This window comes from Babylonia areolata, chromosome 8 (genome assembly GCF_041734735.1).
Source record: "Babylonia areolata isolate BAREFJ2019XMU chromosome 8, ASM4173473v1, whole genome shotgun sequence".
Classification (NCBI taxonomy): domain Eukaryota; kingdom Metazoa; phylum Mollusca; class Gastropoda; order Neogastropoda; family Buccinidae; genus Babylonia; species Babylonia areolata.
The window spans coordinates 27,953,377-27,978,900 of NC_134883.1; the positions used below are offsets into that span (position 1 = coordinate 27,953,377).

The 25,524-nt window shown below is 39.0% G+C and overlaps 1 protein-coding gene across 1 annotated transcript; it reads left to right on the forward strand.

The window, feature by feature from the left end:
* The first annotated feature begins 533 nt into the window (after positions 1-533).
* Positions 534-8,835, forward strand: LOC143285118 (transforming growth factor-beta-induced protein ig-h3-like). The gene is made up of 7 exons (XM_076592339.1): positions 534-583; positions 2,345-2,502; positions 4,892-5,163; positions 5,686-5,875; positions 7,480-7,578; positions 8,263-8,373; positions 8,722-8,835. The coding sequence occupies exons 2-7, from the start codon at positions 2,355-2,357 to the stop codon at positions 8,817-8,819; spliced, it is 918 nt and encodes a 305-aa protein (XP_076448454.1). The 5' UTR covers positions 534-583; positions 2,345-2,354; the 3' UTR covers positions 8,820-8,835.
* Positions 8,836-25,524: the final 16,689 nt, after the last annotated feature.

Consider the following 25,524-nt stretch of genomic DNA (forward strand, 5'->3'; position numbering starts at 1 on the left):
TTTGTTTGTTTGTTTTGTTTTGTTTTTGTTGTTGGTTTTTTTCGTGTTTTTTTTTTCATAATCCACTTCAGTTTTTGGTGTCAGTCACAGTTATAGCAAAACCCCATACGTTTTCAAAAGATGTCTTAACAAATAGGACAACACACACACACACACACTGACACACACACACACACACACACACACACACACACACACAGACTGAGAGAGAGAGAGAGAGAGAGAGAGAGAGCATGAATGAAAATTATGAACTCGATCAACATAATTTGTGTGTGTGTGTGTGTGAATTATTTCAGCAGCGATGCAGTGCTTCGAAAAAAAAAATTGAATTCAGTTTGGGTTCCCAGCGAGTTCTACAGTCCATCCTTATCGCTGTGTTTACCCCTCACAGTGCCAAAGATCATGATAAGGCAGCTTGTTATCTGGGGCACAAGCACGTGCCCAAAACACGTGCAAGACTATTTCGCAGTTCGGCAAAACACGTGCCACCTGGGATTCTTCGCCACTATAAAAATAGAGACGTTTTGACTGGGAGCAATGTTACATGCTTCACATCGTTGATAGAAGGAGCAGCACTTTGACGGTAAGCCTTGCAGAATTAACCCAGTTTAATATGGGAGTGATGTTCTCATTATTTAGCAAACAAAAACAAAGAAACAAAAACGAAAACTGCGTTAACTTAACACGAGTTACTGTTTACTTAGTATTTGTCAGACTTGACCGAGCTTTTGTTGACGCCTTCTTTGTAAAGTGTGGACGGGGTGTACAAACCTTAGCAGATGTGTGTGTGTGTGTGTGTGTGTGTGTCAGTGTGTGTGTGTGATTCCTAAGTTACCAGACGCACCAGTTTTCGACTGATGACATCAGAAACGAGTTCATGGAAGGTCGAGCAACCCGGCTTAAAGGCTAACGAACAAAGAATCGAAAACTGATGCCAGCCAAGAGAGGCTGAAGCACCGTTTCAGAAATGGGCAAGCATTATCGTGAGGGTAAATCTCAGTACATGATCAAATTTAAATGTTGCTATGAATCGTAGCCCATGTCCTTTGTATACCCTAACGACAACAAAAGTACGTGGCAGGTAAATCTATGATTAATTTTTTTTTTTTTTTTTTAATACTACGAATTGTATCACGGGCCGACGGTCGCAACAACCGAGTGGTTAAAGCGTTGGACTTTCAATCTGAGGGTCCTGGGTTCGAATCTCGGTGGCGGCGCCTGGTGGGTAAAGGGTGAAGATTTTTCCGATCTCCCAGGTCAACATATGTGCAGACCTGCTTAGTGCCTGAACCCCCTTTGTGTGTATACACAAGCAGAAGATCAAATACGTGCGTTAAAGATCCTGTAATCCATGTCAGCGTTCGGTGGGTTATGGAAACAAGAACATACCCAGCATGCACACCCCCGAAAGCGGAGTATGGCTGCCTACATGGCGGGGTAAAAACGGTCATACACGTCAAAGCCCACTCGTATACATACGAGTGAACGTGGGAGTTGCAGCCCACGAACGCAGAAGTATCACGGTCCGTTTACTTGAAAACCAAACGACAACAAAACAAGGGCACACTTTTTTTCTTTTTTCTTTTAATTCATACTACGGATCGTATGTTCATTTACTGAAAACCAAACAACAAAATTACCCCCGACGAATCGCTGTATGTCCTTTTAAATACCTAACGACAACAAAATTGCCTTCATTTTGAGTACGAATCGCCGTACGTCCTTTTAATCCTAACGACAGCAAAATTACCTATATTTTACTACGTATCTCAGTATGTCCTTTTAAAACCAAACGACAACAAAATTACCCTAAGTTGTAGTATGTATCGCAGTATGTCTTTTTAAAAGCTAACGACAATAAAATTACCCTAAAATGTTGTACGTATCACAGTATGTCCTTTTAAAACCAAACGACAACAAAATTACCCTAAGTTGTAGTATGTATCGCAGTATGTCTTTTTAAAAGCTAACGACAATAAAATTACCCTAAGCTGAAGTACGTATTGCAGTATGTCCTTGTAAAACCAAACGACAACCAAATTACCCTAAGTTGTAGTACGTATCGCAGTATGTCCTTTTAAAACCAAACGACAACAAAATTACCCTAAAATGTTGTACGTATCGCAGTAAGTCCTTTTAAAAGCAAACGACAACAAAATTACCCTAAATTGTTGTACGTATCGCAGTACGTTCTTTTAAAAGCAAACGACAATAGAATTACGCGACAGGAAGTAGAGAACGGGCAATGGGCAAGAGGGTAGGAATGTAATAGGGGATGGGCGCATATGGAGCCCAGTACAGACTGTCCTGACACCGGTTGTCAATTGTTTCCATCATGTTACAGAATAAGGAAAATGATCAAAGCCTGTCTCTTTGCCCTTTTGCTGCCCTTGACCTCTGTCCTTGGGGCCGACCTCCTGACAGTGGCCGCTGACAATGGATGCCGACAGATAGTGGATTTGATCCACTCTGCAGGGCTGGACAGCACTCTCCGATCCGCCAGTAAGTCTTGGGGTGTGTCTGATAACTGAACTACGCGTACCTAGGTCGTGATTATATTTGTGTCATTGTATTGCTGGTCCAAACCAATTGCAGAGACCCAGGCTTTGACGTACAACCCACACACATGCGCGATTTGTGGTGTCATTGTATTGCTGGTCTAAACCAATTGCAGAGATCCAAGCTTTGACACACAACCCACACACCTGCGTGATTTGAAGTGTCAGATGAATTGCTGGTCTAAACCATCACACAAGCCACAGACCTGGGGGACACCCGTGAACAATTCTTCTGTGTGGCACCCCAGTGACTCTGTTCACAGAGTTAAATTAAGGGAGAAGAAAAAGAAGGTTGTTGGAGTTAGGTTACATAGCTTCATGCAGCGTAGAGGTTGGACAATGAGTGGGGGGAAAGAGTGGGGTATGGGTTTCGTGGGGTGGGGGGGGGGGGGGGGGGGGCAGAGAAGGAGTGGTGTAGGAATGGGGGGTAGGAACAGGGGAAGGAAAGCTTCTCCAATAGTTTGTTAGGCATTAATTCATTCATTTGTTCATTCATTTCCGAACGTCACAGTATGTGGGGTGATGGCCTAGAGGTAACGCGTTCGCATAGGAAGCGATAGAATCTGAGCAGCGCTGATTCGAATCACGGCTCGGCCGCCAATATTTTCTCCCCCTCCACTAGACCTTGAGTGGTAGTCTGGACATTCGGATGAGACGATAAACCGAGGTCCTGTGTGCAGCATGCACTTAGCGCACGTAAAAGAACCCACGGCCACGGTTGTTCCTGGCAAAATTTGTAGAAAAATCCAGTTCGACAGGAAAAACAAATCACACAGCACGCAGGAAAAAAAAAAGGGGGGTGGGGTGGGGGGGCGGGGGGGGTGGCGCTGTAGTATAGCGACGCCCCCCTCCCTGGGGAGAGCAGCCCTAATTTCACACAGAGAAATCTGTTGTGACAAAAAGAAATACAAATACAAACACAAAATACAAATATTATTTCTTTGAAAGAAGGGAATGGGGAGAGGCCATAGGAGGCTTGTGGGTTCAAAAAATGTATTTCATATTTGCAAAATACACCACAAAGAACACAATCCTGTTTTAAATAACGTCAAAGAGTTAACCAGCCCACCTTATGAAAAGTTGCCCTCATCAGAAACACAGTTAAGCAAGCTCTGCACAACTGCTTGTACTCGGTGGTCAGCACAGACTCAGTCAGCTCGGACTGGCTTAACCTCTCAGCTATGCCTTGATTCGTTTTTATTCATGTGCTCTTCTGGCGTCAGAATGAAGTGTGACGTTATCCACAGTTAACAATTCAGCTAAATGCCTCGATCGATTCAATTTCATTCACGTGTTCGTCCGGCGTCAAACAGAAAGCTTGACGTCCTTCACGGATAACTGTCCAGTTATGCCTTGAATGTACGGTTCTTCTGGGGCGTCAAAAACAAAGTGTGAAGCTGTCCACAGTTCACCTTTCAGTTATCCCTTCATTCGTCTAATGATTCGACGGGCGAAAATGCCGCGTTGTTAAAGCGTTGGGTTTTCAATGTGAGGGTCGCGGGTTCGAATCTCGGTATCGGCGGGGATTTTTCCGATCTTCCAGGTCAACATATGTGCAGACCTGCTTGTGCCTGAACCCCCTTCATGTGCAGAATACGCAAGCAGAAGATCAGATACTCAATATGGAAACAAGAAAATACCCAGCATGCACACTCCTGAAAACGGAGTATGGCTGCCTACATGGCAGGGTTTAAAAGAAAAAGAAAAAAAAAACACGGTCATACACGTAAAAGGCCACTCGTGTACATTCGAGTGAACGTGGGAGTCGCAGCCCACGAACTTGAACGAAGAAAAAGAAGAAGTAGGAGTATGGCTGCCTTCATGGCGGGGGTTAAAAAAAAAAAAAAAAAAAATTAATACACGTAAAAGCCCACGCATGTACATACGAGTGAATGTGGGAGTTGCAGCCCACGAACGAAGAAGAAGACAAAGAAGTTCAATGATTCAATACGTTCTTCTGGCGCCGAACAGAAAATGTGACACTGTTCACAGTTCACCTTGCAGTTGACTCGGTTATCCTTCGGTTCGTTCAATGATTCAATGTGTTCTTCTGGCGACAAACAGAAAATGTGACGCTGTTCACAGTTCACCTTTCTAGATGAGTTATCGCTCGATTCATTCAATGATTCAATACGTTCTTCTGGCGTCAACCCAACAGAAAGAGTGACGTTGTTCACACTTCACCTTTCAGTTATCCCTTGATTCGTTCAGTGATTCAATACGTTCTTCTGGCGTCAACCCAACAGAAAGAGTGACGTTGTTCACACTTCACCTTTCAGTTATCCCTTGATTCGTTCAGTGATTCAATACGTTCTTCTGGCGTCGTCAACCAGAGAGTGTGACGCTGTTCGCCCCGAGCGATGACGCCATGGCCCGAGTGCCCACGGAGGTTCTAGACCTTCTGCAGCACAACGCCACGCTGCTGTCCCGGGTCCTTCAGTTCCACGCGGTGCCACAGGTTGCACGTGCCGCTGACGTCACCAACGACCTACTTCTGCCCACGCTGGCTGGGGGCGGGCTCAAGCTGCGGATGAACGTGTACACGTCCAGTGTGGTCGACGTGGTGTCTCTGACGCCCGTCATCCAAGAGCACAGGACCAAGACGGTGTGTGTGTGTGTGTGTGTGTGTGTGTGTGTATGTGTATGTGTGTGCCGGCGTGCTTTAGCGGTCTGCCGCCGTGATGCTTTTGCTTGGTTACATTCCTATCTTTGTGCATGCCTGTTTGCGTTAAAAACAAGAACAAATAGTTGGGAGTTCTGATATATATATATATATATATATATATATATATATATAGTGTGACGGAGGTGCGCTGTAGAAATAATTTAAAAATAGAAATCGAATTATTAACATTATTACTTATTATATTGAATTATATATTATTGTCATTATTCTTCTTCTTGTTGTCATTGCATGCCGCCACCCTGGCAATTCCACTTTGTAAAGTTAAAACAAAATGGAATGAAGGATGTGGTACAGGCTTTCTGTTGGATGGAAAACAAAAAAGAAAAAAAAAGCCCAACTGATTTATGAGGTTATTATCATCATCATCATCATTTTCTTTTTAATTTTGTTTTTATCATCATCATTATCATCATCACCATCATCACGCATGCTGCCTTCCAGGTCGTGACGGCGGAGGGGTCTGCAGTGATCCGGACGGACCTGGCCGCTGATAACGGCATCGTGCACGTCATCGACAAGGTCATCTACCCCCTCCCCAGCCAAAACATCCCCATCGTCCTCACCTTCGAACCGCACCTGAGCTCCTTGGCCTACCTGATCTTTGAGTCCACCCTGACTGACACTCTGGCCGGTGAGCTCGGCGGTGAAATCATTGTTTATTTGTGTATCTATCTATTCAAATTTTTGCAAGGGACGTTTAACGGTAGAGCACGTTTTAACTCACTCAGTACGGCCAGTCCTCTCTTCTCATATACACAGACCCCTCGGATGTCCAGTGGGTGTCTGAATGACCCAGCCTTTAGCTTTCGTCGTCAGAATTGTGGTATTCTTTGTCAACATTCATAACCCACTATTCAGTACTGAAACCTTTTTTGCCTCCAGAAATTACGGAACACGTGTTACCAGTTTCAAATGTTAACATTTTTTTTAAAGAAAAAGTTATATATTTCAAAAACTGTTCTTTATTAAAGTTAGCTAGTTATGTGATGGATAGTCCAGTTGGTTGTTTATTGTAGGTCCCCACATGAACCTCTTTTCAAATAATAATCTGCAGAAGTAGTGCATACAATATTTGATTATTGATTTTTGTTTGTTTGTTTGTTGTTGTTGTTGTTGTTTTTTGTCCTAATCCCGCTTCCCCCGGCCCGCCTCTCATACACACCCTTCCAATATTATGTTGCTTCTTTCTCCAATCACTGACACTCACCCTCTCCATTTTACATTTTGAACTCTATCTTTTCCACACTCTGCTCTCTCTGTGTCTCTCTCTCAGTCCCCTCCCCCTTGCCCCCCCCCCCCCCCCCCCCCCCCCCAATCCTCCTCCACTCCACCTCAACCGCCCCCCCCCCCTTTTCATTCGAATATACAGAAATGTCGATTTCTAATTAATAATAACAATCATCGTTATAATAGAAATGACAATAATCCAAATAATAATAATATCATTTATTTTCAGTCTAATATCATCATCTTAGATGAACAGACTATAAATAAACAAACGATAAACGATATCTATTCAACTATCTATTTATCTTTGAGACTACTCTGACACTGGCCGGTGAGCACGGCAGTGGAATCATTTGTTCATTTGTGTATTCATTCACTCATTTATTCATTCATTTCAGGATTGAAAAATTGTAATCATTTGTTCATTCATTTATCTATCTATTCATTTAGGTCGTCATCATTGCTTATAGGCCAGCCGACCACATGGATAACTGAAGACGTTTGGACCCAAGTAGAAATATTCATCAGTTAAGAGACTCTAATAATCATTCTTTAAAGTATGTTGATGTTGATGTTGCGCTTTATGTACTCTTACGTTTGGAACATGAATTTGAGGATGGAATATTTATCTATACACACACATTTTCGCACGCGAACGCACACACACACACACATACACACACGGCCACACACACAGTCATGCACACCATGTCATGGACACACACTCTTTCCTCTGCTCCGTCACCACCACCCCTCCACTCCCTGCTCCCGAACCACCATCCACCCCTGTCCCATACCCTGTACAGAAATGCAATTGTGTTGGAGAATACGCTAATCTCTCTCTCTCTTTCTGTGTGTGTGTGTGTGTGTGTGTGCGTGCGTGCGTGCGCACGTGCGCGTGTAAATATGAGGGTGGAACTCATTTCTGTGTAAGTATGCACTCTTGTTAATGCGAACTTGTGTGTGTGTGTGTGTGTGTGTGTGTGTGTGTGTGTGTGTGTGTGACAGGCGAAGCATTCACGGTCTTTGCCCCCAGTAACGCTGCCCTGAACAAACTCTCTGGGCAGTTGTACAACGATCTGCTGATGAACCTCACCCGGCTTCAAGGTACGTTGCTATACCATGTTTCGAAAACCAAACGATGTCCAACAAAAACCATCAACATGTCATTTCCAAAACCAATGTGCGTCTCACGAAAACCATCATTACGTCGTTGTTCCCAAACCAAACCACGCCCCCCCTCCCCCTCCGACCCCCTACACACACCCACCAAAAAAGCTTCATGTCATAATCAGGAGCCAAACTAAACCTAGCGGAAAGGTTTTGTCATAATTCCCACGCTGAACTATGTCTCACAAAAAGAATCATTATAATTCCCAAACCCAGCTATGTCTGACGATAAGCGTTATTCTCAAACCTGCTGTTGCCCAAAATAATATATGATGTACCAATCAAAATCTAACAATAATCATTATCCCCAAATAATTATTCTTAAACCAACCTTTGTCCATCGAAAATCATCATTATATCTTAATTCCAAAACCGTACCTCGTCGAACGAAAACCATCATCATTATGCTTCAATCCATAGTCCCTACTCTGTCAAACGAAAAGCTCTGTTATTTCATAATAATCCCACCATACAATGTCCACCGAAGCTTATCGTTGTACCATCATCCCCTTGCCCAGATATGTCACGAAGCATCACTTGTCAAAATTCCCAAACCAAACCAACCGAAAATGCAAAGTGTGGATTGTACAGTTTAACATTCTGTTGACCGTCACACGACAGAATTGGTGAACACACACGTGGTGAGGGGCGTGATGTTCAGCAGCGGACTGACCAATGGAAAACAGCTGACCAACGTGCAAGGGACACAACTCAGCATCCACAAAGGACAGGGTTTGTATCTTTTACTTATTTCCCTTTTGTCTATGGTGTTACTGGGGCGCCGCACAGATCTGTCGTACACGTATACAACGCAAGTAACTTATCTCCTTTGGAAGTGGTTGTCTTAAAAGACCATTCAAGGGCACACTGTTTACATAGCAGTGGAAATGCAGGAAAATAGTGTTTAATTAATCTGGTATAATGATCATGTGTTGAAAAAAAATCTTGAGCAGGAATAAAATCACAGCATACAGAATCATTTCATGTGACAAACTTAGCTGCACCCTTTGTCTTCAGAACAGTTAAGCACGCTTTTGAAGCTTACTTTTTGTTCACAAGATTTACTGATGACTTTTTCAGGTGAAATGAAAGTGAATCACATTGCCGTGACCAGGGCTGATATTCCTGCCAGCAACGGCGTTATTCATGTCATCGATACCGTCATTATGCCAAAATGAACAAATGTGAAAATTACTCTTATGTTCTTTTTACTTCATTGCAAGTGTGGTGTGTGTATGTGTGTGAATGAGAGAGTGAGAGAGAGAGAGAGGGAGAATGAATAAGTCTTTAGTGTTTATAGATACATTGATCCTTAAACAGAGGCGATAAAACCCTACAGTGTAAAGGATACTAAATATGAAATATAATATCAGCATTGCTACATAATTACAAAACACAGTGGAAATTTCATGATTCACAAACACTATTAAATTTTCACATTACATTTAAGTTTTAGGAATAGCATATTCAAACACACACACACAAACACGCACAAACCACATGCAACGTCAAACGGTCTGCATTAAAAATGACAAGTTTATTTCATCTGACAGTGGTAGTAAATATCAAAATGTTAAAAGGTATTCCACCCAGTGGCCTCTGCCCGTCTCCCAGCCCAGGGTCCTGGTGTGGTGGGGGGGGCCCAGGAAAACAGACCAGGTGAAGACCCCTGGTCAGACCGCTACGGACAGCACAAGCCACTGTCATCACATCACTGTTGCACAACCAACTTCTTGACAGCATAAACGACTAGTTTCTCAGTCTTGATTCCTGTATCACAAACTATATAGATCCACGGAGAAACCAGACACTATACAAGTAAGTACAGAAGCTTCACATGCAGAGCAGTAGACAATAGTTCAAGCATTACCTGAACAAGGCTATACATTCTAGTATCATGTAAAATAATCATTTGAGGAAGTACTTAAAGATCAGATCTCCTCTCCAGCTTCTAAAATAAACCACTTTCTAATCCAATACATGCAATTAGTCTGCTACAAAGATGAATCTGAGATAATTCTTTACCGAAGATATGGAAATCTCTATACATGTATCTCTTGCACTTAATCTCTCTCACACTTTCTCTCTCACACTGTCACACACAGTCAACTCAACATTTTCTTTTACAAAACGAGAAAAAACTCAAGCAGATTAGCATCACAATTATCAAACAAACATATCCTAAGAAAAATAACTATTGATCATCACACTGGTTAAAGATGTTGCTGTGTTAATTGCAGGAGCGTACAGGTCTACAGTCATGTACTGGAACATCAGAATAAGAGACCGGCACAACAAACAGAGATTCTTATATATACTACACATAAATTGTATATTATGGCATAAAAAGTACACTCCCACCCCGCATCCCCCACCCCCGCCTCATATCAGATCTTATTGTATCTGACTTCTACCTCTTCTGTTAGCTCTTAACTCATCTGCATAGTCAGAAACTAGCAAATACTATGATTATCCCTGCTGGAAAGAAATATTCTTCACTCCTCAGAGCTAGGTTCTAAGAAAAATGTTGTAACTGATTAAAAAAAAGAAAAAAAAACAAGTAACAAAACAACAACACCTAAATGCGTTAATTCTACAAGTGAAGCTGCAGAACTTTGTCAAATTGCTGTCCCAGCCATGTTTGACAAGAATAGACTGAGTGCCAAATGCAAAACTTCTGGCCATTCCATGGCTCCTTGATTGCCCTTTTAGCAAAGCGTGTGAACTGTAACAAGGTGACTAGTGAGAGTGAGCCCTGTTAGGATCAGTTTAACCCTTATTCTACTGCAGTTAATTGATGGACATTAACCAACACATTTTACTCATCACCTTTCAAAACACATGGCAAGTACTGTACTGTACTCTACTCTACTGTACTGTACTGTACTCAACTGTGCTGTATTGCACTGTATCTTAGTGACAAAAATAAGACTTCTTCAGCGGTATGTATCACTGGAAGCAACTGTTAAATCCAATGCAACATAAGACAAATAACCCCAGATCATTTTTTTGAAGGCAGAACTGTCATTTTGTATCTCTTTCAAATCTCGTTTTCTGTGAGCTGGGCTCATCAGATGAGAAACTGAAGGAAGCGTAACCTGCTCCCCCATGCAGTAACCATCAAAAACACAAGATATGTTTCACACAAGACATTTTTGCATGTGGTAATTAGTTGTTTAGCACAGTCCCTAAAATAATTCATCTAAAAACAACCACAAAACAACCTTTTTTGCAAACGTTAATCTCAAGGCTAACAATTCTACATGGGTGTGCAAAAACGTAAACTTTATAAAACAAAAATATCGATTCTATAAAACTTAGCTGATGAAAATCATTTTACCTCCTTATTTCATTCACCTGTTTCATTTCTTTACTTATTGCTCTGCAAGCTATCATACTCCTCAGGAGGCATTCTCAGGCAGCTCAAGCTGTGGGGTTCTCATTTTTACATCCGGGGCCAAGATATGTGATAAAGTGTTGTGCTCACATGTTGTGTCAGTGTTATGCTCCTATTTCTGTGTGAAGGGCTTCTTTTCCTTGCATCTTTTCAAAGGCTGGTGGGCACAAAAGCCGAATGGTTACAGCACTGGACTTTCAATCCTAGGATCCTGGGTTTGAAGACAGGCTGCGTCCGGTGAGTCATGGGTGGAAATCTTTCTGATATCCCAGGTCAACATATCTGTGGACCTGCTAATGCCTGAAACCCTTTCATGTGTATACACATGCAGCACATCATATATGCACATTAAAGATACCGTATTCCATGTAGGTGTTGGGTGGGCTATGGAAACACAAATATGTCCAGAATGCACACCCCTGAAAACAGAATATGGCCTATATTGTCAGGGTAAGAATGGCCATACACATGAAAACCCACTTGAAGACACAAGTGATCATGAGATATACGGATCAAGAACAGGGGGAACAAAAATTCTCAAAGGCTTCTCTAATCTTATAGTTTTTCCACAAACTCTTGACAACCCCCCCACTCCTGTCCTCCTTTACACTCCGAAACAGTGAGGTGGGATCGTATGATGGAGTAACACAAGATGAAAGTCTTGCATCATGTTGTCTGAAGACACCTACAGATTCAACTACCTAAAGAAATTCTCATGAGGGTGAAACATCATATGGCTTTGAAACAGAAAAAAAAACGAAGAAAAAAAAACACGATGGATTTCTGCATATAACACATTTTCCACTTTTGATGGAAGGCAGACCTAGGAAACAATCTCCATGCTTCTCATTATAAAAAAAACTGTTCTGAAGAATTAGAAAACACTGCACATATACAAGGACACTCACACACTCACACAGAGCTCATGTCATCTCTAAATGAACAGCGACTTCAAACCAGTTTTATCACATACAGACAATCTTAGGTACTATCAGCAAGACATGTCAAGGAATTCCCAAAGACAGCAGATCACAATCATTTCAACCCTTCAGGACAGGCACATCTACTGCCATGCATTACAGACGTCATCCTCTGCGTCACTCAACAGTGACAATGTGTACAACAATCATAAAAATAACAAAGCGAAGAAACATTTACATTCCATACAGGAAGTCATCTCAGAGCCAGGGTTCACACAAGAACAGTGCAAAGAACACATAGTTTACAAAGAACTGGAAGAAACAGCCACTTAACAGTCACGTCACTAATTACTGGAGACGTCATGGATAACTGATGGAAGTTCAGTAACATGTGACCATATGGAATAATACTGACAAAAGGAAGCGTTGTTCTAAGATTACAGGTAGTTGAGTCATGTAAAACAACACTGCATTATCAACTGCATGGATATTTCACAAGATCGGAAAGATGGGGGAGAGAGGGAAAGGGAAAAAATGTAAGGACAACAAATGGATGATGGACTTTTAATCCTGAAAAGAATAACACAACCTCCAAATGACACAAAGGCAACTGGAATTACAATATCAGTTCGAGCCTGACTGAAATGTATGTGTCTAACCACCTTCACTTTCTAAAAACAATATGCACAATTAATAACATTTGGGCTAGAGGTTAATAATCATATGAAGCCAGTAATAATACTAAACTTCAAATTGAAACTTAAAAAAAAAGGGAATAAATGGCATCCAAAATGAAAAGTTAAACATTTATCTAAAACACACAAAACAAAGAAAAGTGGGAAACTAATGGCTGAGGTGGGAAAAGGGAGATGTTTGGTTTATGCCATCAAGCTAATGAGCACAAAGAGAGGCAAATATTTGGTTTGTTTCATCAAGTGACAAGTACAAAGGAAAATTAGAAAAAAACATTTGGTTAAACTGATCATGCTGACAAGTGCAAAACAAAAGAGACAAACATTTGGTTCATCTTATCCAGATCTAATGAATAAAAAGGATGGGAGGCATCCATTTGGATGATTTCATGAAACTGATGACTATGAAGGAGGGGAGACAAATATTTGGTTGATTTCATCTGATGAGTACAAAGGAAGGTCGACAAATATCTGGTTTATTTCATCAAGCTAACAAGTATAAAGAAAGGGAGACAAACGTTTGGTTACTTTCATCTATCTGACGAGTCAAAAGGAAGGGAGACAACCATTTGGATTCTCCATCAAGCTGACAAGTGAAGAGGAAAGGAGTCAAACATTTGTTTTATTTTCATCAAACTGGTGAGTACAAAGGAAGACAGACACATAGTCGTTAAATTTTATCCAAGTACAAAGGAAGGGAGACAAACACTTGGATAATTCTATCTCACAGGTTCAATGGAAGGGAGACAAACATCAAGTCGGTTTTCTTTCGAGCTAATGAGCATAAACCAAGGGAGACAAACACTGGTCCATATTCATCAAGCAAGCTGACAAGCACAAACGACTTAGCAGTACACTCTTGCATGAATGGTCATACCTACATTTCTGCCACACAACTACTTCCAGGTTTGTGTTAGCCAGAAATGGGTCGGGCTACAATGACAAGATTTAAAGAAAAAAAAAGGGGGGCTGGAAGAGTTCTACGATAGAGTTATGCGATAAGCATAATTATATTAGTTACTTGGATCTGAGCCAGAGGTAACAAGTACTCAATGTCTTCTCATAAGCAGAGAAAAAGTGAGAAAAGAAAGAAACAACCAACCTAATGACAATGCCCCTCACGTCCTTAATGATCAGCCACACCTCACCATATCAAATGAGTGTCCTCGCCACTTCTTCAACAGACTTAAAGCTGAATGAAGTGCAAGATTAAAAAAAAACACCCAAAAAACCAAAATAATAAAAAATAAAACAAACAAAAACAACAACAAAACAAAAAATAAATAAATAAATAAAACAAACAAAAACAACAACAAAACAAAACAAAAAACAAAAAAAACTATTGACAGGCAGAGATCTGCATTAATCTAAAATATTATGCTGAATAACATGCTGCTGTCTCAGACGCTGACCTGAACCGCAATATGCATGAGAAAGCAAAGCGGAAACTGAAGAAATGGAAAAATAACAACAGCAACAACACCACCACTTATGATATATAGGGAGGTGGATGAAGGGGAAGTCTTACAACAGAGAGGAGTAAATCAAACACTGAAATAAAGACAGCAAAATACAAATGCACTCATTTAATACATATGACGTCTCTCTCTCTCTCTCTGTCTCTCTTACACTGACAAATAATAAACAAAAACATTCCACGCCAGAATGCCTGGTTTGTGCGCTATTTGCCTACACTAAGAACCAAAACTGACTCTGATACTCTGGACAAGCAAGGAAACACACCAGCAGTGAAAATGAAAAAACAGAAAAGAAAAAAAAAATTGTTTTGAATGCGAGTCAGTTTAATCTTTTCAGCTGAATGTTATTGGCAAATGCTTATGCACTTGGGGAAATATTGTCGGAGTCAACATCCTTCACACACACGCACACATACACTCACAAACTCCTCTCAATTATTTGTTTTCTTTCAATTTCATTTGGGAAATAAACTGAAGATCAGCCCCCCACCCCTTTCCCCACTTTTATGTTATTTTTGGGGTTTAAATACATGTTTTACTTCTCAGTTTTTACATTGTGCAGTGCAAATTAAGCATGTTTTACATAAAAAGATGCAACATGAAATTTTTGTTTTGTTTTGAAAAATGAGACTCCATCATATTCCAGTATAGAGAGTGGGAGGGAGGAAGAGAAATGGCATGAGAGTAGACAGAGAAGGAATGAGAAAGTAAGTGGGGAGAGAGAGGGGGACACAGAGAGAGATAGAGAGAGAGAGAGAGAGAGAGAGAGAGAGAGGCAGTTGGTGGATTTCTGACCTGCTCATTCAACAGGCAATGTGTATGGAGGAGGTGGGCTGAGTGAGTGTGCTGTCCAAAGCTGGATAGACTCTGCCAGGTAAACCCTGGATCCCTACACTTCTGGTCATTAAAACCATGGACTTCACAAGGACATCAACAGCATTTCAGAGACTTGTTAATTATTCAAAATATTAAGAAGAATGAAAATAACTTATTACAAGTCAAAAACAGAGAAGAATTACTGTTTACCATCATTTTAAGACCTGTTAACTTGCTTTGTTCTATAACATTTACCATCATTTTAGGGCCTGTTAAATGGTTTCCTTCTGTCATGTTTAGTTACTTATCTTACTAAACGCCCATCATGCCCTCTGGCATGTACGGCAGCAATAAAGAACCACCAATCTTGATTGTTCTGGGCCAGTCTCTAAATGGTACCCCACGTGTGCTTTAGGGTCTCAATTTCCTTCAATTGTTCTATTCAGTAACATTCACCATCTCTTTATGGACTGTTAATCTGTTTTCTTCTCCAATTTCTGACCAGCATTTCAGAGAGAATGCAACTTGCTTTTCTCTCAAAAATTACATATACGCAAAATCACTAAAGCGACAATACCCCCCAAAAAAATGTTCTTCAAAATGCGTGCTTGCATCCAAGGCTGGCAAAGAAAATACACACTTACTGTGCACGGCACATTCACAGCCCTGCCATACTTGATCATCAGTCCTGTGACAATTTCTTTGTGTCATTTTCATCTATTCTGCCTGGTGCTCTACTGGATGAACTATCCTGCAATGAACTTGCAATGGGTAGCACTGAACTAAAATGTAACCCAGCAACATGTAGGAAAATGCGCATCAATCAAAACGCCTTAAATGCTGAACATGAACCTGCTGTCCAAACTCCAGGACATTTAACTGACCCCAAACACTGACAAGACCTTAGGCTCTCTCAGGTTGCAACAAAGTCAGGAATACCCTGGTAACCTCTTTATCTCTCATGTTGTTGGCAGCAGAGCCAGCAACTCATTACTCCTATCAACCAACAAAATACAGGTGGAGAACTGGACCACACTGCACAAAACACCTTAACCACAAAACAAATAAAAAGTGTTTATAATGAAATACTGTGCACAGTTCTGTATGAACTGGCATAATTTTGCAAGAAAGGGGAATAAGGAGTCTTTTAATCAAGGTCCCACAGCCTTTCACAGACACTGAGGCAGTGAATTCATATCAACTGTGTCAAGGACTTGGAATAGGAAGGCGAGGCCCTGAATCTTCTCTATGAATTTAAAAGAGAAAAGGAAAAAATATACATATATTCATAACAAGTCTCTGAATAAAGAGAGAAAAAAAACCTTAAATTTTTCATTTGTATTTCCTGGTGAAAAAAAAAAGGTAAGGAAAGGAACCCATCAAGAAAAAACATGAAGCCCAGTTCTGACTCACCCTTCAATATGCAACACTGAAACAATGGCACAACACTGTTCCTGAACAAAGATGAAGATTGCATTTTGTTATTAAAACTCTTATGTCTATGTTTAGTATGCTATTTTATGCCTATTCGTTAACTGTGATTTTGTACTGCACATGTATAACTGCGATGATGCATGCATGATTTACTCCAAGTTAATTCTTAAAGGTTTCTGTTGTTCCTGTTGTCTACTGTGATCACTGATTGTACGCAATGAGTTGCCCAAGGCTGACATCTCAACATTTTATGCCATTTATGTACACATGTTGAACGACTGTGGTTTTCATGTATTGTTTATGGGTTTTACACCACAAATGAATTTCTCTGGTTGAGATCATAAAGCATCCTGTATTCTGTAAGATACGACAGCGGCCTTGTGTTGGTTTGAACAGTTTCTAATTTATACTCACACTGTTTGCAGACTATCTCATTTCATTCATTGCATTAAAAAAACAACACACACACAAAAATGCATACAAGAAAAAAAAGATCATGAACAATTGATAAGACAACCATAAACAGAGTAATTCATGTTGCTTTGAACAATGTAAATCTGTAAGATGAACAGCTTATCATATCATGTGTAATAATTATGTCAGAAAGACAGAACCACACACACATACCATATTATCAAGCAGAGATGTAGCATTTCCTTTGGATAACTCAATACTGGTATCAGTTATGCATAATCAGTTCAATATTTGAGAGAGGCAGAGACATTTTGTGCTACAAGTCTTTATGACAAGTGTAGGTCAGGCATCTGCTTCCCCTACCTTTCACACACACACACACACACACACACACACACACACACACACACACACACATATATATTAAGCAGATGTGTATGTGGTCCAGTCCACATGCTCTGACTCCTTCTTCAAACTGGTACTGGACTGAAACTGAAACTGGAATGGATAACATTTTCCACAAAATTCTGAGTAGTAACTCCATGAAATGATATTTTTAAATCTTAAACTTATTGTTTGAGTACTTTTGAACATTCTCTATCATGTTTAGATGTGTTTTATCCTTCCTTTTTTGGGGGGAGGGTGTGGAAGGGGGGGTGTCTTTTTCTTGTGGATCAACAAACCATTTTGCAAACAAGATGATCAGTTCAAAAACTGTCTGTTTTTCAATGTCATTTCCAACAACAGAATTAATTCTATGTTTAGTCTCATCCTGGCACAGGATGCAAGCTGTCTCTTGTGAATATCTCTAGGTTTTACTTAACCCACACAACATACTTAAAGTAATTCATGCCTTTCCAAAATTATTTTTGGAAATTCACCTCTTTCCAAAATTTCCTCACATCTTTTCTCTTAGTTGAGATCACTGTTGGAAATTAACCCCTTTCCAAAATCTCTTCTTTTTAAAAAAAAATTCAATTAGTTGAGACTTTTACTGGCAATTCACCCATTTGGAAATTTTCATCTGGTCTTATTTTCTAGAATTTCAGGCTATTGTTGGAAATCCACAACTTTCCAAATTTTCTTCCAGTCACAATCTATAATTTCAGATCAGCACTTGAAATTCACCCCTTTCCAAAACTTCCTCTGGTCTTATTAAGTATAATTCAGACTGTCACTGATAATTCATTACTTTCCAAATTTTTCTCCAGTGTAATTTCTGACAATTTTTGAAAAAGAAACATCCCAAGCCTGTCCAAATGAGAAGAATTGCTTACATCACCACACTGTTTTGTCAGCTGCATAGATCTTGAGCTCCTGGAGAAAAACCAGGGGTTGCTATTCATTGAAGAAAGGCACATCTATGTGTAACAGTGATGGACTTGGCGACGGCAAAGTGCCTGGTGCCAGAAATGGGCGCAGAATGCTTACGCCTTTCTTCCATGCATACCCACTCATAAACTGTTTCAGGCAGTGTTTCTTACCTCTCATCATGGGAAAATTTTCACCTGTCTGTATCTCATTCTGATGGATACTGTAATGTGTATGTAAACACACGTACACTATTTTGTCTCAGGTTCTTCAATGGGCTGTGCAGGGAAGTGGAGTGTGTAAATGTATGTTTGTATCTCAGGGAGAGAGACAGAGAAAGAGACAGGGAGACAGGGGAAGAGAGAGAGAGAGAGAGAGAGAGAGAGAGAGAGAGAGAGAAACAAAGTAATGTCAGCATTTATATTTATGAAAGGGTAAGAAAGAAGCAATGTCAGCATTTGTATTTAAGAAGAATAACTTGATCTGCGAATAAGATTGGATAAAGGGACAAGGAAAAATATTTCATACTCAAAAAAGCTCAACATTTCACATTTTCAAACTGTGCGCATGAAAAAAACATTTAAAAATAAAACAGCTGATATTTCTTCAAACAGTACGCATCAATGAACAGGAAGTTAAAAACAGAAATCTAATTAGTGTGGGACTGATCTTAACGCACTGCAGAAAACAATCAATGAATGTAGCATCACTGAAGTTAACTGATATGGAATAATAGACAGAAGAAGGCTCAAAACACCAGAATGCAAAAAAACAAAAACAAACAACAACAAAAACAAACAAACAAAAAACAAAAAAAGCACCACAACAGAAACAAAGACAGAGTTAACCCACTTTTCACTAACAGGATGTTGCACAAATACAGAGAGAAAGAGACACAGACACAGACACAGACAGACAGAGAGACCAAATAAGAGACAGACCATACAATCTGCATAAGCATATATCATATTTTTCTTTGGTTGTGAGTAACTGTTTTTCCCCTGAGCAGTCCCATCAATACAATGACACACTTTAGATAACAAAAGTTGTATGTACCCGAAAGCAATCATTTTGTTTGTCCTGATCTAAGTATTGTACCATTTGTTAGCTTTTGCCAATATTCTGTCCAGCTTTGGAATATCATGTTTTGGAAGAAAAAACAACAACTTCGAGAATGAATAATTAGTTGTCGTTACCCAAAGGTAATCATTTTGTTTGTCAAAATCTAAGTTTTGTATCATCTATTAGTTTTATGCTTGGAAAAAGAAGACTTTTTTGAGAATGAATCCTTATAACGTTTTAAAAAAAATGAAGACTTGTTAAGAATGAATTATAACCACCCCTCAGATATACCAAATGACCAACAGAAGTTAAAACAAGTGTTCATCAACCAAACAGAAACACAGAAAACAACAACAGTCAATAGCAGCATCAGCAGTGAACAAATGAGAGGGGGAAAAAAGATAAAGAAACTGCATGAAGAAGAGACTTACAGCAGCAAAAGAACTGATCACAAACCATGATACAAATATTTGCAAGCAAGAGGAGAAAGGAAGAAGCACAGAAAGAACGAACAGTAATATAAAATATCTTTGCATCTGGTAGGGTCTGCCTTCACAAGCCAAAGACTACCTCCATTCACAATCACAAGACAGGGTAAAGAGTTGCCATTAAAACCTCCTACAGTTTTCTCTTTTAATTCATTCAAAAGGGGTGACACTGTCTAGAAAAAACAAAACAAAACAAATAAAGAACCCACACCAAACTTCCATGGATACATTTCACATCTACCAAACCCTTGGGGAACTGGAAGGGAGAATTAGAAAGAAAAAAAAAAGGTATGGGATAAGACTGAGGTGTCTGGGGTGCCAGATGCCAACCCCATGGAGTCAAACAAATGTGTATAACTGACAGACCAGATCTGAAATGCTTTTTACAAATGCATAATAGATAGAGAGACAGACAGACAGACAGGCAAACAGACAGAGAAGGCATGAATTTGTGTGAAAGCATGTGTAACTGCATGCACTGCTTTGTGTTCCACATGTTACTGACTTGCAAGAAGGGGATAAGTAAAGAAAGTGATTAATGAAAGAGACTAGAGTGATCAATTTTATATCATCCATAAATGTATATATACTTCTGACCTCAAGAGTCAACCAGTCTGGCTTGGGTTTTGCAGCATAACTTGAAATGGTCACTACTACACTTTTGTGAAATGCCTTCACCTTCAGATGTGACTAAATTTGGTGAAACTAGTAATTTAAGAGGGCATCAAACTAGAAGAAATGTAATGGCAACACACTACACACAAAAAAGTCTGTCATAATCAACTGTGCATCTTTTAAAACAAAAACATACAGGTAGAAAAAAAATATTACAAGAGAGGAAAGACCTTTAAGACTCACTTGTGATACACACTTTATCCAGTAAAACAAAAAAAAAAGGTGAAAAAAAATGTTAAAGTGTGTTTCTTGTTTCTTTATTCAATATTATAAAGCTTTGGGAGTATGAGGGGGGGGGGGGGGGGGGGGGCATAGTAGCAGGTTCGAACAAAGCATATTCCGGTCAAGAGTTATTAGACTTACTCAAGCGCTAAAGCACGCCTGTCAATAGAGTTCAAAAATTTAATTTAATCTTATGGTGTTTTTTTTTGCCGTAAAAAAATTATTATGGGTATTCAAGTTGATACCTCTGATAAAATCACGTTATTTTGGTATATCTTGATTATTAAATAAATTCATTGAAGTCCATGGCAAAGGAGACATTGCCATCGTCTCGGGCACACCGCAACATATAGCCGTTTTCTCAATATCTGCAGAGATCCATGTTTAACAGGCTTACAGAAACTACAACCCTGTCCATTCAATTTCTCTTTTATACTCATTCTAGTTAATTCAGTATCCACTTTTAAATATTCATAGGAAGTAAACATGTTGATGGTATAATTATTGTCAATGTATGTATTCTGTGCAGAGATCATATTTCTTTTAATTGCGAACAAGAACAATGAGGTCATGCGGTCTTTAAACCCAAATATCAATTGTGATTTTCTGGATCCGAATCCTCAACAAAATCAACCGTTCATGATCCAGAAATACAGCTTAATCCGGAAGACTTTCAACCTATCACTGGGATGACAGTAAAGATTTTTTCCCCATTATGTTTAACCCAAATTTGATATTGGCAGACAAAGTATTTCCAGAAAAAATGAATTTGTTAAAGTTTACCACAGACACACAGACATACATACTGATACACACACAGACATACATACTGATACACACACACACACACGCACACACACACACACACACACACACACACACAGAGACCACATAAAACCGGCTTAATACTTACAAATAAATACAAATTACTTATAAATACTTACATAGACTCACACTGTTTACATAAGTGAGTCAAAAATGAACTAACACTAGGCATTAACCCTTTCGCTGCCAGGAAAATAAGATTTAAGTGAAATCTATTTGCCAGGGTTTTTTCACAAAAAACGGGTATAAATTTTCAAAAAATTCTGTGTTCTTTGTTATTGGAGAAAGACCCATAAAAGTATATATTTTCTGAAAGGTAAATGAATAAAGAATACAAAACACATGCTGTTTTCCCATTTTATATATTTTTTAGTGACATGCTGTTGTTTTGAAATCAGTGTTTTGTTTTTTGTCACATTTTCAACTTGTTCATTACAAACATTAGTCAGGTAATTTGCACAAAAACATCATATTTTCTGGACAAATGGATATCTGCAAACACAAAATGTATATATTTTTTTAAGAGATAGATACACAATACATTGTGACTTCTCCAAGTGATACGATGGATGTGAGGCCACGCCCCCTCAGTCTCCACCCCCTTCCTCCTCACCCCTCTCACACGGTCACTTGATTCAGTTCTCATCAGACTGCGTTGGCTGCGTGCCAAGAATATCGCTCTGCTGCTAATTCGGTCATCTGTCGTCTGCTAACATCTGTACAGCCGGTATCACTCACTGACAGTCGCATCTTGGCCACTCTCTTGATTACTCCCTTTATTTTCTATCAGATCGTCCTATAAATGTTCATCACTATCTTCTTCGAATTTACGCTTCAATTCCTTCTGAGCATCAGCTAAAGAAAGAAATCTTGGTTGATTTAGTTCGTCACGATCGCATGTCTTGAGCACGGCATCAGTCCGACATTTTGTTGAGCGAGCGAGGAGAGAAGTCAGGCAAACACTTGGACAGTGACCCAACCAAAACGTTCAAATAAAGGACTGCTTCATGACGTAGATGGGGTTTCTAGCTATGAATAGAATCTAGAGAGATTCCCCAGGCTAAAGCTACCACTATTTTTGCCAATGAAGTGAATGCAAACCAGGGAAAAGTCAGAATATTTCGATGACGAGTTATCTCGTCATGCAGGCAGCCTAGGGGTTAAGCATACTCCAGGTGCAAAGCTGAAGGAATACTGCTTAAAAAGAGAGGCAAAGCCTTTACACTCACATGTGATACTACAGAATTTGCTACACAAAAATAGATGACAAAAAGCAAAAAAGCTACAACATTCTTGCAATATCTAGATTTCATGCCAGAATATAATTTGAGGTTATAGTATTGACATGAATAATTGTGGAATGATAAATTGGTGTAAATATATATATATCAGTATCTGTGCTTTTAAAGATCAAAATTTAAAAAGTGAAGCATAAGAAACTGTATTTCTTTGCAAGTTGAACATCACTGGATTGTGTGTGTGTGTGATAACTTCTGGTTAGTGTGTCTGCACTGTTTTGTTTTAAAAGTAGCATCAAAATATGTTTCACACATTTTGTTGCCTCTGTGCTGTTACTGTTCAAGTGTTGTTTTGTTCTTGTAGTTGTTGTTTTTGCTTGCATGTGTTGCCATTTGTAACAGGACAAACACAATTCTAATTCTAACAAGGAAAACCAAAAAGATTATTCATTTTGATGCCTATCTTAACACTTTTTTTCAATTGTTAACATTTCTACGAAATAATAAATCTTGCCTTCTCCCTTCCATGTAGAGTGAAGGTGCACCATCTTCTGCCATAAATGAGATAAACAGTGACTCCTTCTATCAACAGATGATAAACATTATGACTCATTCTATCAACTGATGATAAACACAGTGACTCATTGTTATCAACTGATAATAAATACAGTAACTCATTTTATCAACTGACGATAAACATGGTGACTCATTCTGTCAACAGACAATAAACATGGTGACTTGTTCTGTCAACAGATAATAAAGATGGTGTCTCATTCTACTGACAGGAGATAAACACCATGACTCATTCTATCAATACTCTCTAACAAACTTCCTCCATTTTAAAAAGTTTTTATTCACAACTTTATTTACCTGTTCATTAATATTTAGCTACTTCTCTTTAACATAATCAAATATAAAAAAAATGTATTTAATCACTACTTTCATCTCACTGCTTTCATCTACCAATTTGCCTTGGGATTTTGTGTGTGTGTGTGTGTGTGTGTGTGTGTGTGTGTTTGTGTGTGTTTTGTTTTTTGACCATCTTTCCTTTCTACTAATTAAGTTATTAACAGTTCTTAAAATAATATTCAATTATTCACTGCTTTCACTTATCCCTTTTTAACATTTTCATGATTTGCCATCTTTTCTTTCTATCAAAGTATCTTCATCATCTTATCATACTTCTGAAAACAAATACTGCAATGAGGAAAAGTAGGCCAGACAGGAAAGCAGATGCCAAAAAAAAAAACCCTTGTAATTTGATGTCCAGCTCCAAGTCATGGGTTTCCTGGTGGTAATCTAACTGCTAAGTCGAAAGGAATGAGCATTATATGAAATCCGCGTGTTTCCAAGTTGCCTATAGAACAGGAAAGAACCAACTACTTTATGAAATCCACATGTTTCCAAAGTGCCTATTGAACAGGATAAAAACAGAGTACCATGTGAAATCCATGAGTTTCCAAGGTGCCTATTCAATAGGACAGAATTAAATACTGTCATCGAATGACATTCATGTACTTCCAACATGTCTATTCAACAGGAAAGAATGAAGTACAATGTGAAATCTACATGCTTCCCAGACGCTTTTCAACAGGAAAGAACGGAGTACTATGACTACAATGATAAAATCCATGTGTTTCTGAAGAGCCTATTCAACAGGAAAGAACAAAGTACCACAAGAAATTCATGTGTAGCTGACACACTGCTCAACAAGAAATAACTGAGTACTATAACACATGAAATGTGTGTGTTTCTGAGGTACCTATTTACAGGAAAGAACTGAATACTACATGAAATTCAAATATTTCTGATGTACCCATTCAGCTGGAAAGAATCGAGTACCACATGAAATCCATGTGATTCCAACGTGCCTGTTCTCCAGGAAAGAGCTGAGTACTACATGAAATTCATGTGATTTTGAGGTGCCCATTTAACAGGAAAGAACCGAGTACTGCATGAAACCTATGTGTTTATAACATACTTATTCAACGCTAAAGAACTGAGTACTACATGAAATTCATGTGATTTTGAGGTGCCCATTTAACAGGAAAGAACCGAGTACTGCATGAAACCTATGTGTTTCTAACATACTTATTCAACACTAAAGAACTGAATACTTCATGAAATTCATGTTTCCAAGGTGCCCATTCAACAGGAAACTGAGTAGTACATGAAATTCTTGTTTCCAAGGTGCCTGTTTGACAGGAAAGAACAGAGTACTTTTTCAAATCTATGCGTTTCCAAGGTGCCAATTCAGCAGGTAAGAACTGGGTGCTATATGAACTCAATAACCATTGAGCATTTACAAGGTGGTTATTCAGTAGAGTTTAACATACATATATTTTTTTTAGTAAAGGAGGACCGAAATCATGTTATCTGTTTACTTATTGGAAACATTTCTTCCTCTTTTTTTCCCCCATTCTTTGTTAGTTTGTTTTCCTTTTCTTTTTTTTATTTAGGCCATAGGGAGAATTAGCCTGGTATAACAATTTCATTCATCAATAACTTTTTTTCTTTATTAACAAAGGAATAGGTGATATAATTCTATGCTTACTGTTCAACTGCACAGGTAACCCAGTTTATACAGAATAATTCCATATATATATATATATATATATATATATATATTCATATACATTTGAGATTCTTTTTTTCATATTTCTTTTCAAAATAAGTTTTGTACACAGCTGCAATTCTTCAACAGGAATATAATTTGAATGCTTCTTTTAAAACAAAGTTAGCTCACATATTTCAACAAATATTTCTATAACTGATGAATAAGCCATGGAATGAAATAAACCCTTCCCCCGCATCACTCTGAATACTGTAACAACAAATTCTGTTCACTATCCTAGTCCAAAAACAAGTATAAACAATGTGTTCCTTTTTTTTCTTTTTTTTTTCTCACTTA

What these genes read in the sequence shown, in the direction of transcription:
- LOC143285118 (XM_076592339.1), top strand. Translation starts at nt 2,355, where the DNA reads ATGATCAAAGCCTGTCTCTTTGCCCTTTTGCTGCCCTTGACCTCTGTC. An exon ending in CCTGACTGACACTCTGGCCG is followed by an intron (nt 5,876 to 7,479) that starts GTGAGCTCGGCG and finishes TGTGTGTGACAG; the next exon opens with GCGAAGCATTCACGGTCTTT. An exon ending in CAGCATCCACAAAGGACAGG is followed by an intron (nt 8,374 to 8,721) that starts GTTTGTATCTTT and finishes TGACTTTTTCAG; the next exon opens with GTGAAATGAAAGTGAATCAC.